Source organism: Osmerus mordax, chromosome 1 (genome assembly GCF_038355195.1).
Source record: "Osmerus mordax isolate fOsmMor3 chromosome 1, fOsmMor3.pri, whole genome shotgun sequence".
Taxonomy (NCBI): Eukaryota; Metazoa; Chordata; class Actinopteri; order Osmeriformes; family Osmeridae; genus Osmerus; species Osmerus mordax.
Window position 1 is genome coordinate 3974974 of NC_090050.1, and position 14018 is coordinate 3988991.

A 14018-nucleotide genomic window follows, 5' to 3' on the forward strand; every position below is an offset into this window, starting at 1 on the left:
TTATTTGTTTTTGTATTGGGTAAAATTGGGTAAACACAACAATGGTTCGTTATGAACCTTTGGGTCATGTGACCCGAAGGCAGCACGAGGGTTAAAGCATCTGCAGGATTTTTAGAAATTAGTTGAAATATTGGTTGAAATACTTGGACGCTGCTACGAGTATTCAACCAATTTCAAATGTTCAGCACTGAAGCCCCACCCTCAAAGTTCCTGTATTTTGTAATTGTGCTACCCTCAGAGCAGGGACCTGCTTTTTGCTCCCCAGAACTCAATTTAGAAGAACTCATTCTACCCAACTACCATTTGTTAGTGGTGCCCCAGTCAAAGCAGTATTGCATTTTTTGCATAATTCTCTGAAACCTAGAAGGGGACTTGGGGTGGGGAGGTGGTGGTGGTGTGGGGGGGATAAACAGTTGGAAGAGTGGAAGGTATGAGGCAGAATGAGAAAGTGATCTGCGTTATCCAACACCTCCCCCCCTTTCTCTATCCCCACAGTGGGACATAATTCAATTTCTGCTTGGTCTGGCTACTAAATTGAGTGTGTCCTGAGAACAACACTCGCAGCCAGCATAAGTAAATAACATCTTGCATACCCATCCTTCTTTGAGGGGAACGGATGAAGGGTGGGAGAATGAATAGGATGGAAGAGAATGAGTGAAGCAGGGTTCAGAGAGATGCTGCCTTTAAAGATCCCATGACATGCTGATTTTGGATGCTTTTATATAGGCCTTAGTGGTCCCCTAATACTGTATCTGAAGTCTCTTTCCCGAAATTCAGCCTTGGTGCAGTATTACAGCCACTACGAGCAGTCCCACAATGAGACCTCAAATGAGACCTTTAACGTTTAACCCTTGTGCTGCCTTCGGGTCACATGACCCAAAGGTTCATAACGAACCATCGTTATGTTTACCCAATTTTACCCAATACAAAAACAAATAAAAATAATTTTCTTTTAACCGTCGCAATGTGGGGGGTCTGAGACAGCCGAACGGTAAAAAAAAAATGCTTCACTTTGTTTTTGTATGCGGTAAAGTTGTCGCAATACGATGGTGGGTCACAATGACTGATGGGTCAGAATGACCCGAAGATAACACAAGGGTTAATTTTTCAGCACTTGGTGACAATAACTGAAGCGACTCAGTTTTTTTTGTTATTCTACTTCTTGTTTCTCGACTTTCTCTTTCTACTCTGACTCTGTCCTCTTGGTTAAATTCCCTCCAACCCCCACTCCTTTTCCCTCTGTTAATCTCCTCTTCCCTAAAAACTATCCCTTTTCTCTCTTCTCATTCCCCTCTGTATCCCCCAGGTGCCTGCCCCCCCCAGAGCGGCAGGCCCGTTTGGAGGCGGTGAGGGAGGTCTTCCTGGCTGCCTACAGCTCCACCGTGGGGCTCAAATCCTCGGTTTCCAGCCCCTCTGGTGCCATCTCAGGCCTTCTTGAGCAGTTTGCCCGAGGCGTGGGTCTCCGCGGTACCAACAACATCGTCTGATGACCTCTCTCCTCCCTCCCATCCCCATATCCTCATTGGCCGTTGACATCTTTAATCTACTCACACTCTTCATCACATAATCCCACCCTGTGAGGAAGGGTGGGGTGCTTCATGGTCGGACATCAGAAGAGTTCAATAAAAGAAGTGCCAAAATTAATTTACTCGACCCAGGGGCTGAGACATATTTAATATTCATTTTTGGTTCTTTTCTTTTAGCAAATGTTAGTGTCCTGGATTTTTAAAATCTTATCTGTGCCATTTGAACTTCCTCTTTACTGTTCTTTTTTGTGTGTTGCATGTTTGTCAAATTCAGGGAGTGGTTGGCCACAGTATCAAAAGGGAACTGCAGGCTTATTTGGCCATCTCAGTTGCTCATGTTGTAGAACAACATTTGACCTTAATTACACACCAATTTACCTAGTTCAAACCAATAATTCATTGTCTTTGAAATGACAGACAATTCTTTCATTTCTTCCTATTGAAAGAAAAGAAAGAATGCTCTGGGATTCATCTTGACGATCTTCCTCAGAAAAGCATGTACTTCTCCTTTTTTAGTGAATGAATAGACTGACAAGCTGCTATTCAATGCTGAACCAAGCTGGAGTATCTACCGTTACATTTTAATTTTTTCATAAAATATTTGAATAGATGAATATATGGTGCCCTTTCCAAAACCCATGATTTGATGGTTGGATCAGCTGATTCATATTCACATGCATATTTCACATCCAGTCACCTCAACCCCCTTTTTCTTTATCAATCTTCAAAACTGAAGCACAAAAAGGCATTGGTCTAGTCCATTGTACATAATCTTTTGTTTAATATTTTCATAGCTCTTCCTTGCTGATCAAGCTAGTAAAGTACAAACCCACCTTAGAATTTTGCCAGTTAAGCAGTTCTCTCCACCCCACTGTCTCTCACAAGTTGCTCTTTGTGACCAGAAGCTGGCCTTTCAGAGTTGAAGGGCATTGAGACTGCAAGGGGCATACCAGTGTATTTTTAGTAGTCGTTAATCAGCGGTTTATCAAATTTGTCAGTGCAAGATTTGAGCAGCACTTGGTATTTTACGTTCGCTTGAGGGCCAAATGGTTTTGATGACTGCTATACCTCAGGACCTTTCGTTGTGCCTTTTATCATAAGTGTGGATGTGATTCTTAATTTAACATTGTTTTCAAACATCTGTATCTTGTACAGTTTGAAAGCTTGAATTTAATGGAAAAAAAATCTGTTACCAGTTAAGCTCCAAGGTCAATGGCTCTTCCACCCTCTATCAGTCACCAGACTGCTAGAACAGTCATTGTTTCTGCTTTGTTTGATTACATTAGTTGTGCTATGATTTCAAGGTAACTAATTATGTATGCTGTTTTAAGGATGTTGAGGGACATCATTTTTGTCAATCAAAAACATCAGTCATATTGGATAGAAGGGCTCTACCAGAGGAGTGCAACATGTTAACCTGCCGGACGCTTATTTTAAAATGTGTTCACACAATTGTAAGGCTTTGGAAATTGAGTGATATCTGGTTCTCGAGTGATCCACAATTAGCTACAGGCACCTTTTTTAGGCTATTATTTATGTTGCCCAAGCAGAGTAGATAAAGCAATGCCAGGGGTTATCTCTCAAGATTTTCTTTTTGGAGGCCATTACTTTTAGATAACTTGTTGAAGGGAGGGAATCAGAGAATCTCTTTTGGTTGGTTTGGACTCATGTTTACATATTTGCTTTAAGGTAATGCAAGAAGGTGAATACTCCTTTTGTGTTCCAAAAATAATGACATGGATTTCTTTCCAATATGTTGTTCAAGTAATTGTTGAAGTAATTGAAAATTAGGTAAGATTTATTTTCTGCTCTGGCGTCATCACATTACATACCAGAGACCCCTGTTCACTGCCTAATCACTGTTGAAGACATCACTTGACATGCCATGGTTTTGCAGAAAATGTCAATAACGATCACAAATCATTCACCATGTTACAATACTTCTGTAGTAGCCTATACTGTACATTGTAACTTGAAGCACTTCATTTCCATGTATTACAGTGTCTGCATGCATCTCTCCAACTTTAGCTTGTGGAATTGTATTGAAGGATTGTCTTCTTTCCTTTTAATTTTAAATTCTGCGTTGCACTCATCGTCCTTATTTTCTGAGTATAGAGAACGTTTTTCTTTGTACAGTCAATTCATTTTCAAGTAATTTTATCTTGTTTTAAATTGCTCTCTTAATTGTCGCCAGAGATCGACATTGGGAAAGATTAATTGAGCTGAAGGTCGCTAATTCTGAATTAAAAAAGTTTAAATACCCGTGTAGGTTGTTTGTGTTTTGTTTATATTCTGTACACTACAGTTAATCCGGAAGCAGTTCCTGTAAGCAATCCTGTAAGTAGTTAGTCAGTCACTAGCTCTGTTACAACAGTGGGTTATTTGTTTGCTCTGCGTTAGTCAGGGTAGGCAAGTTTTGCGAAGCTAGCTATTTTGGCTTCTGTTTGAAACAATTCAAACCAAAATATCCCACCCCCTCCCTTCAAAACTACAGTAACGCGCATTGAGTGCAGGGGCAGAGTGTGCGCAGGTGGGTAGGTAGACGGACAGGTAGCCGTCCAATCAATAGTCAGGGTTCCCTTTAATGATTGGTCGTGTTTATTACAGTCTTGCAACGCTCACAGATGTCAGAATTATTTCATATTACCGTCAAACCTTTAGCTATATTGGTTGCTATCAAGACGTTGAGTTACTTTTGGCAAATATGACAAAAAGTTCTTAACAACATTGCCTACCCTGCCTTTAAGTAAAGTATAAGCCCTCTAGACCTGCACATTATGAAAATAGCTGCTGTTCCGTATATGCGTCTTTGGTAGCCCATATTAAACTCGCCATGTAGCCTGGTCTACGACTATGGAAGGATATTGCCAGCAACTTCTGACAGTCTCTGCCTCCACCTACCGATGAACAGTGGGAAATACGAAGATTCAAGGACCTATTGCTTTCCAGTGACAGTGACGCGTACGCGCGCTCTCCGCGATGAATGAAATCCACCGCCACACCTCCTTGCAATGAATGTCTCGAGCGCTGTCACGTGGTTTACCTACAGGTATGCGCGTTGCGCTCAACCTCGTGAAGACGAATGTCATCAGTCGTCACTTTGAGCTTTTGTCTTTTTCTTAGTGAACCCTTTAACGGTTCGTAATATATCGCTCGAGAGCGGCTAGACATACATAAATAACTTCTGAATTTGATAACCCATTTTAAACCAGAATATGGCGTCTATTGGAGAATTCGACCCACTCAACTCCACTGTACCTGCGACGAAGATTGAAGTTACCGTCTCATGCAGGTAAGAAAATACTTATAGCATTCAGTATGTTTTTAATTCAGTCGAATAAGGTATGATAAAATGAAAATGTGGAATGACATGTTCAACAGCAGTTTCCTGATACTAATATGGAATGAAATTGCATAAGAATGTCGACAATATTGACAAAGATTTCCTAACAGAATTAGATCAAAACGTTTCCCTTCTCTGATTGTCCTGTTCTTGAGCATGGTCAAATCTTGCCAAATTTAACTAGCCTCATGTCAACTATCTTACATCTTATTTAAACACCTCTTTACTTATTTGAAAGAATCACAGACTTTTGGAAAGCATTTGCATTTACGGTGGGTGTATAACTGTGGGGGCGCAGTAGCTAGCGTTATTTATTCTGAGTGCCTTCGAGAGCCCCAGGTCGAGCAACTCACCAGATCACATGGATGTGCATGCTGCTGGATATGAATACGCCGTCAATAATCCACAGCAAGACTTTATGTTGGATAAATACGTGTCATCTCTAAATGTGAGGGGGCGTTTGAGAGAGTGGAGTGGAGTGGAGGCTTTTCAGGTGTATAAGGATGGGGATATTTGGTACAATTTTAATGTAATTTTGAGGCTACCCCAGAATGAGATATATTAATATTTACCAACAGATCAAGAATGATAATGTAAAAAGACTGCTTGTTCACCTTGAAATAACCATGGACTTAAATATGCATACCCTGTAAATGCCGATATTTAAATGATTGGAATAGCTATTTCCCCCAAAAATGCAGATTCATTATAATCCAATAGCAGAACAAAATAGAACACACTATAAGAACTATATTTCCTGAGCTGACATCTCTCTAATGTTAGCGTATCACGCTAGCGTATTGTATTGGGTAGAAAAATATGAAAATGTTGTTGATAAGCACTTTTGACCCTCTGTCCCGCGAGGGTTGGTCTAACAGTTGGGGTTTATTGGGTTGTCTCCTGTCCGTGACACTGAAAGAATTGGGTTGGGTGAATTCAGAAAGCCGTCACTCCACAAGGCATCCGCTGTGGATATTATAGAGTTGGTGCATCCAGAGAGACCAAGTGACCAGACACCAACATGATGTGTCTGACAGAAACTAAGCAAAGTACATGAATAATCATAACAAATAGGAACATCAATGTTATGTCATTTGGCATACAGGTAGCCAGTCACAAATTCCTGACCCAATCGATATGGCCTAAACCACTGGCAGGAATTGATTTGTAATGGATGTCAGCCTGTCTGTTGTTCTGACCTGTGTGGGGTCATAACATTTCCCCAGATCATCAAAAATGTCTTTCATCACTTGAGAGATACGTGTTTGTTTGACAGCTCTTGATGCACCATTAACTCCAGACCTTTGACAGATGTGTGCATAGATTTTTGAATGTTATCCTAGGGTTGGCTCTGCTGCTAAAATTGGAGTTTGGTGTATGTATGACATTTAAGTTATCACGCACAGGGACTGCATCAATTAAGGGCATTGTAAAAGTGAACATTTGCTTCAACATTTTTGTGTCTTTTAGTCAACTGGGTAGGTTCTGTAGTGCACAGTGCAACCCAACCTGGTTGTGCTACTTAAAGCTGCAATAAAGACCTGATTCTGTTGAACCTTAACCAGTGTGCTGCCTTCGGGTCACATGACCCAAAGGTTAATAACGAACCATCGTTGTGTTTACCCAATTTTACCCAATACAAAAACAAATAAAAATAATTATTTTAACCTTCGCAATGTGGGGGGTCTGACAGCCCAACGGTTAAAAGAAAATGCTTCACTTTGTTTTTGTATGCGGTAAAGTTGTTGCAATACGATGGTGGGTCACAATGACTGATGGGTCAGAATGACCCGAAGATAACACAAGGGTTAATTACCTTGCCTGACAACATCCCAGGCAAGGTACTAAAGGTATGCGCTAATCAGTTGGCTCCTGTCCTCACAGCAGAAGCGTTTCTACACGGGGGCCTACAGGGGCCAGTGCCCCTGTAAAAATGTCCCTGGCCCCCCCTGTGGCCCCCCCCTGAGCTGACTGAATAAAAAAATATACATATATATTATTTTTTTTACACGTTTTTCTTCTTCTAGTAGTCATCATGAAACGAGGAAGGGACATTGCAGCCTTTTTTGCCCCAGTAAATAAAAAAGTTAGAGAAACATATCAAGGTATTAAGAGAGCTGAGGAGCTGGAAGAGGGAGAGCCAGAGCCGTTTGTATGATTTTAATGTAAAGCTAAATTAAAGTATTTAATGTTTAAATATCATCTTTCAAGTCTGCTACCCTAATACCAGTGCCCAAAAAACGCGTTATTACAAGTCTTACCGTCCAGTAGCACTCATGCCAATAATGATGAAGTGCTTCGAGAGGCTGGTAAAGGACCACATCATCTCAAAAATCCCCCCCATGCTTGATCCGTTCCAGTTTGCGTACTGCCCCAAACACTCTACAGAGGATGCCATGTCCTCTGTATTTCATCTGAGCTTGGCAAATCTGGAGGAGAAGAACACTTACGTGCGGATGCTGTTTGTGGACTTAAGCTCAGCGTTCAACACGATCATCCCAGTGTTTCCTCTATGTTGATTTTGTCTACATTTCTGCCGCCACGGTATCAGAAATAGGGCTGTACAAAATTGTAGGCCATCTATCAGCAGTGATTGTTAGAGTGCATGTCGGAGAATAGCACGGACACGCGCTTCACACTGCAGATGAGATTGTGTGTGTGCGTCCTTGAGAACTGTAAGTCGTATAACTTATGTTGTCAGTTCATTTAAGCCTGTTTTTGTATTAGTCTATAGTTCTTGCAAATTTAAATTAAGTTAACTGGTGATTTTCGTTGTTTGTATTCTTCCCCTGCTAGCTAAATTGCACGTCTGTTGATTCGATAGCGATTGCTGCCCTTGTTTACGTTTGTATTTTAGGTGCATTATTATGCTGAAGTCGTTTTAATTAATAAATAGTGGATTTATTGTTATTATTTGCTACAAAATGCTTAGCCTATCAAGATCAAATGAAGCAGACAGTGTACATGCTTCCGAGTGGCCTACCTTAAATCGCTAGGCTAGGCTACTGACCATTTACAATAAGTTGTTACGTCAATGATTAATTGGCAGCATATATGCCATTTAGAACATACTTTATGAGTGTAAGGTGTCTTTAAGTAGCCTAACTTTATTGCTTTAGGGTAAATACAGTTAGGTCCATAAGTATTTGGACATTGACACAATTTTCATCATTTTGGCTCTGTATACCACCACAATGGATTTGAAATGAAACAATCAAGATGTGCTTTAAGTGCAGACTTTCAGCTTTAATTTCAGGGTATTAACATCAAATCAGGTGAACGGTGTAGGAATTACAATACATTTTATATGGGCCCCCCCCTTTTTAAGGGACCAAACGTAATTGGACAATTGGCTGCTCAGCTGTTCCATGGCCAGGTGTATGTTATTCCCTCATAAAGGGAGTTCGATATTTCATTGACAAGGAGCAGATAAAAGGTCTAGAGTTCATTTCAAGTATGGTATTTGTGTTTGGAATCTGTTGCTGTCAACTCTCAATATTAAGTCCAAAGAGCTGTCACCATCAGTGAAGCAAGCCATCGTTAGGCTGAAAAATCAAAACAAACCTATCAGAGAGATAGCAAAAACATTAGGTGTGGCCAAATCAACTTTTTGGTACAGTCTTAAAAAGAAAGAACGCACTGGTGAGCTCAGCAACACCAAAAGACCCGGAAGACCACGGAAAACAACTGTGATGGATGACAGAAGAATTCTTTCCCTGGTGAAGAAAAACCCCTTCACAACAGTTGGCCAGATCAAGAACACTCTCCAGGAGGTAGGCGTATCTGTGTCAAAGTCAACAATTAAGAGAAGACTTCACCAGAGTAAATACAGAGGGTTCACCACAAGATGTAAACCATTGGTGAGTCTCAAAAACAGGAAGACCAGGTTAGAGTTTGCCAAAAAACATCTAAAAGAGCCTGTACAGTTCTGGAACAACATCCTATGGACAGATGAGACCAAGATCAACTTGTACCAGAATGATGGGAAGAGAAGAGTATGGAGAAGGGAAGGAACTGCTCATGATCCAAGGGCATACCACCTCATCAGTGAAGCATGGTGGAGGTAGTGTTATGGCGTGGGCATGTATGGCTGCCAATGGAACTGGTTCCCTTGTATTTATCGATGATTGCTGACAAAAGCAGTAGGATTAATTCTGAAGTGTTTCGGGCAATATTATCTGCTCAGATTCAGCCAAATGCTTCAGAACTCATAGGACGGCGCTTCACAGTGCAGATGGACAATGACCCGAAGCATACTGCGAAAGCAACCAAAGAGTTTTTTAAGGCAAAGAAGTGGAATGTTCTGCAGTGGCCAAGTCAATCACCTGACCTAAATCCAATTGAGCATGCATTTCACTTGCTAAAGACAAAACTGAAGGGAAAAAGCCCCAAGAACAAGCAGGAACTGAAGACAGTTGCAGTAGAGGCCTGGCAGAGCATCACCAGGGACAAAACCCAGCGTCTGGTGATGTTTATGGGTTCCAGACTTCAGGCTGTCATTGACTGCAAAGGATTTGCAACCAAGTATTAAAAGTGACAATTAGATTTATGATTATGTTAGTTTGTCCAATTATTTTTGGTCCCTTAAAAAGGGGGGGGCCACATATAAAATGTGTTGTAATTCCTACACCGTTCACCTGATTTGGATGTAAATACCCTGAAATTAAAGCTGAAAGTCTGCACTTAAAGCACATCTTGATTGTTTCATTTCAAATCCATTGTGGTGGTATACAGAGCCAAAATGATGAAAATTGTGTCAATGTCCAAATACTTATGGACCTAACTGTAGGACGAAAATATGTGCAATATTACATTACCTATTAGACTATTACATTAACCTGCTCCAAAATATAGGGTTGGGGGCGGGGGGGAGTTCGGACAGACCTGCCCCCACTGCCAAAAAAAATCCTAGAGGAAACACTGCTTCCCCCAACATTCTGTAAGCAAACTGGGACTCTTGGGCATTGGTACCCCTCTGTGTAACTGGCTACTGGACTTCCTAACTGAAAGAAGTCAGTCGGTGAGGGTTGGAAATAATTACTCCAGCGTCATATCTCTGAGCACTGGCTCCCCACAGGGCTGTGTCCTGAGTCCTTTACTGTTCACCTTGATGACCCACGAATGTCATGCCAGGTTCAGTAAAAACCATATTGTGAAGTATGCAGACGACACAACAGTGGTGGGCCTCATCAAAGATGACAACGAACAGGCCTATAGAGAGGAGGTGAGACAGCTTGTGGACTGGTGCAATATAAACAATCTGATCCTGAATGTCGAAAAAACTAAGGAGATTATTTTTTGACTTCAGGAGAAACCAGCACAGCCACATGCCACTTCTCATCAGCAATACTCCGGTGGAATCAGTCAGTAGTACCAAGTTTCTGGGGGTACAGATTACAGACAGCCTGACATGGTCCCTTAACACTGCCTCCCTTGTGAAGAGAGCACAGCAGCATCTTAATTTTTTTTATGCCGAATGAGGAAGGCACATCTTCCACCTCCCATCCTCACCACTTCCTACAGTAGCACCATAGAGAGCATCATGACTAGCTGTATCTTCGTTTGGTTTGGGGATTGCAATGCCTCCAATTGGAAGTCAATACAGAGAGTGGTGAGGACAGCGGAAAAGATAATCGGGTCTTCACTGCCTTCCATCCAGGACCTCGCACACAAACGCTGTCTAATTCGGGCCCAAAATATAACCAAAGATCCCACCCATCGACATCAAGAACTGTTTCACTGCTGCCCTCTGGCAAGAGGTTCCGCAGCATTCAGGCCTGAACAGCCAGATTCTGCAACAGCTTCTTTCCACAAGCTATCAGATTTCTGAATTCTAAATAACCCCTAATCACTACTAGGGAAGGGGATCGTAAATTTTTATCGCTATCGATACCATTTTCGAGACTGCTTAACGATCCGAGTCTTTATCGATACCACTATCGATACTTTTCTGGGGTGAGCTTGAGCTAACCACCATCTAAATGAATGAATTTGGCAAATGTTAAACATATAGCAGCACCCACACAACCCACGCCACACTTTATGTAAACAAGACTACTGAACAACAATAACTTAAGTAAAACAGATATAAAATACAACAAGGGGAACGTGTTGGCTCTCAGGAGGAGGCTGGCTAAAAGGAGCACATATTGGAACAATGGATCCTGGCTCTGGCCAAGTCTACAATTGTCCACTACAGATGTACTATCCACAACCTGGATGAGTAACTAGTGTAAATGACTGTGATTGGTTGGTTGACAGAAAGGGACATTGACAAGCCGTCATTGTTCAAGACTTTATTGTTGACATGTTTCAACAAAAGGCACCTGATATAGCTAAATGACCAGCTAACCAAACCCAAACCTTCCTTATCTCATCCCTATTTTGTTCTGTCTCTGTTAATGTTTAACGAGCTGCTTAAGCAGCCCACAGAGCCATGCTCCCGGTGACTATGTTTTGAATGATCAGCAGTGGGGTGGAGGAGGCTAGTCTTTACTCACACACTGACTGAGCTCGTAAAAAAAAATTCCGGTTCGCGCACGCCTCAAGTTTTAGGGGCATACGCGAGTGAAATAGTTGCACTGCAGAGCCCTGGCTCTTATTATTGAGGCTTATTATTGTCAACGATGGATACTTGCTACAAAGTTGGGGTGCGCTGACTGCGCTCTCCATGCCTTGGGTGGAGGAGGAGGATTGTCCTGCAACGGCAGCTGGAGTTGGCACCTTTGCTTCTCGAAGACAGTCGAATGTACTGCATTTTATCTTTAGCTGATGCACAACGTTGCTTCGTCCTTATCTTTGGCTTTATTCAAATGTAGCCAAGCCTTTGACTGCTTAGTACGTTCAGCCATCGTAACTAGCAACAAAATTAGAAATGAAGCGAACCCGCAGTTGTCATTGTAGATTGTAAATTCTTCTTTTAGTTAGGCGGTTGGCAGGCCATTCAATTGAATTTAGTTATTTTATTAGACAATCGATGTATGTTTGTGCACCAGTGATTTGATTTAAATGACATGACTTAGCCTAGTCTCGATAGCGGTATCGATAAGCTCGGACCTTATTGATCTTCGGGTTTTGAGAAATTTGGAACCGGGTCCTTACACAACCGGGTATCGATCCCCATCCCTAATCACTACATCTAAATGCGTTACAGTGAGCTTCATGTGGATTGGTCTTATATGCCGCTGTTTGCAAGGGATTTTTGTATTTATATGCTGTCTTTTTAATATGTGCAATACCCATATATATTACCGTATTTTTTGAAAAATAAGCCACATTTTCTATAAGCCGCACCCCACCAGAATGGGAGCTTCGTGTTTGTAAATCGGAGTACAGGCGGCACTGGAATATAGGCCGCACTTTAAACGGGAACAACGATACCGTAGCGCTGGCTAGCGTTGAGTGGAACAATGCTCACGACTGTTCTTTTCCCCAGAAGCATTTTCCATTGGACAGCTTGGATAGCCATCTAACTAGGCAACATTCCCAATCAAGGTGAACACTCAAATGATCTAAACTACAGACCATAGCATCAGAACAGAACGAACACAACAATAGAACTCCAAACAATGCTTATCTAACTAAGCTAATGCCCTTAACTTCGTAGCTTTTCAGCTTGCCGCGGGGCATTCTGGGTACCAAGAGCATTGTCAGAACCTGTTTAAGGAGAGCCTTGCCCTATTAAGCCCCATTGTACCGAATTTGGTTGCAGTTCCACCAGAGTTCCACTGGGGGTGATCGCGAGTGAGTGCATGTTGAATGGGAGTCTATGGAGCTAAATGGCTAAATTTGTCTCTTTCGCCTGATTGTCGTTGAGAAATCTCCGATTTGATTGTAGTTTTTGCATGTTCAACATGGATTATAGGTCGAAAGTTGAATGAACGAGTACTTATGTCCTTTTGATTTCTTACAGGGTGAATCGTTGTTGCCCATAACACGCTAGCATTCTGCTAATGAATGCTGATTGGTTAGTGAAGGACTGACTACGACCAGAGCTCCCGCTTGATGGCATCCGAAGCGGAATCAGAATGTCAGAGCATTAGCAACATTAGCAACAACATTAGCAAGCCAAAACTCTTTCTAGCATATTGTATGTGTATTGTATTGACAGGGAGAGCCTAACCTGTCAGCTGTGTTGTCGATGCCTTGAGAGAAAAAAGGAAGTGACCAGAGCTTGCCGTAAAGCAGTAGCTCTGGTCGTACCATGTGTATGATGTCAATGACATTTTCAAAGGCTTTTTAGAACAGAAAGGCGACTTTAAAGAAATCTAACAGCCAGCAGTGTGTATTTTTTTTGCCTCCCCTTTTCAGAATTCAAATTACTGAAGAAAAGATTATATCCCGAGAAAAGTGGATTTTGAGGGGTATAGCTCCATAGACCTCCATTCATTCTGCACTTGCTCGTTAGCGCCCTCACATGGAACTGTAACCAGTTCAGAACCCGGAAGTTTCCCGAGAATGGCCGTTCTCCCTATATTAGACATTCTCTGGCATTGTCGCTACAATACCAAGCAATGCACGAGTATAGGCGATCTTACAGCATTGTGTAACACACTTCGGTTGTGGATAGTATGTCCAGAAATAAAGCCAAGTCACTCATTTAGTGGCAAAATCCATTTATGTCTACAAAATTATTTTAGATATAGTATAAGTTTAGCTACCTTGCAAATCCTGAGGATAGCCTACTGTAGAAGACCTTTCTATGTTCAACGGACAAGGGTGTTTTGTCCCTCGGGAGTTGCCGTAGGCATTATGCTGACGTAAGCATTACGTGACACAGTAGAAATAATTCCTCTGTCAAGTAATAAGCCCCCGTTTAAGTGTTGAGCATTAAATTAGCTGCACGGTCTGTAGAGATCTTGGGACAAAGCCACTTTTTTGTTCTAAAACCAGGCTATAAGCCGCTTCGAAATATAAACCGTAGCCTACAACCACAAGAAAACTGTAAAATCGGGGTACAAGCCGCTGCTTTATTTCCGAAAAATACGGTATGTGCAATATTTATATTTATATGGCATATTTTTATTCACTCCGCACAGGAGTATTGTTTGTTAGTTTTTTTAGTTAGAGCACTACTTAGGAGCCAGTAGAACAACATTTCGTTCTTATGTGCACTTAGCTGTACTGTTGAATGACAATAAAAACTATCA

The 14018-nt window shown here is 41.7% G+C and overlaps 2 protein-coding genes across 4 annotated transcripts in view; both read left to right on the top strand.

The window, feature by feature from the left end:
* The window catches only part of mtmr14 (myotubularin related protein 14), a 36112-nt gene extending 32324 nt beyond the window's left edge, over positions 1-3788 (top strand). For all 3 annotated transcript variants that reach the window (XM_067237940.1, XM_067237957.1, XM_067237948.1), the window contains one exon: positions 1307-3788. In XM_067237940.1, coding sequence (XP_067094041.1) covers positions 1307-1487 — 181 coding nt within the window. In that variant the 3' untranslated portion in view covers positions 1488-3788. The remainder of the gene's footprint in view (positions 1-1306) is intronic.
* Positions 3789-4741: 953 nt separating this feature from the next.
* Positions 4742-14018, top strand: part of LOC136948744 (copine-9-like) — a 248155-nt gene continuing 238878 nt past the window's right edge. Inside the window, exon 1 of the mRNA XM_067242751.1 lies at positions 4742-4818. Within this exon, the coding sequence (XP_067098852.1) occupies positions 4742-4818 (77 nt within the window). The remainder of the gene's footprint in view (positions 4819-14018) is intronic.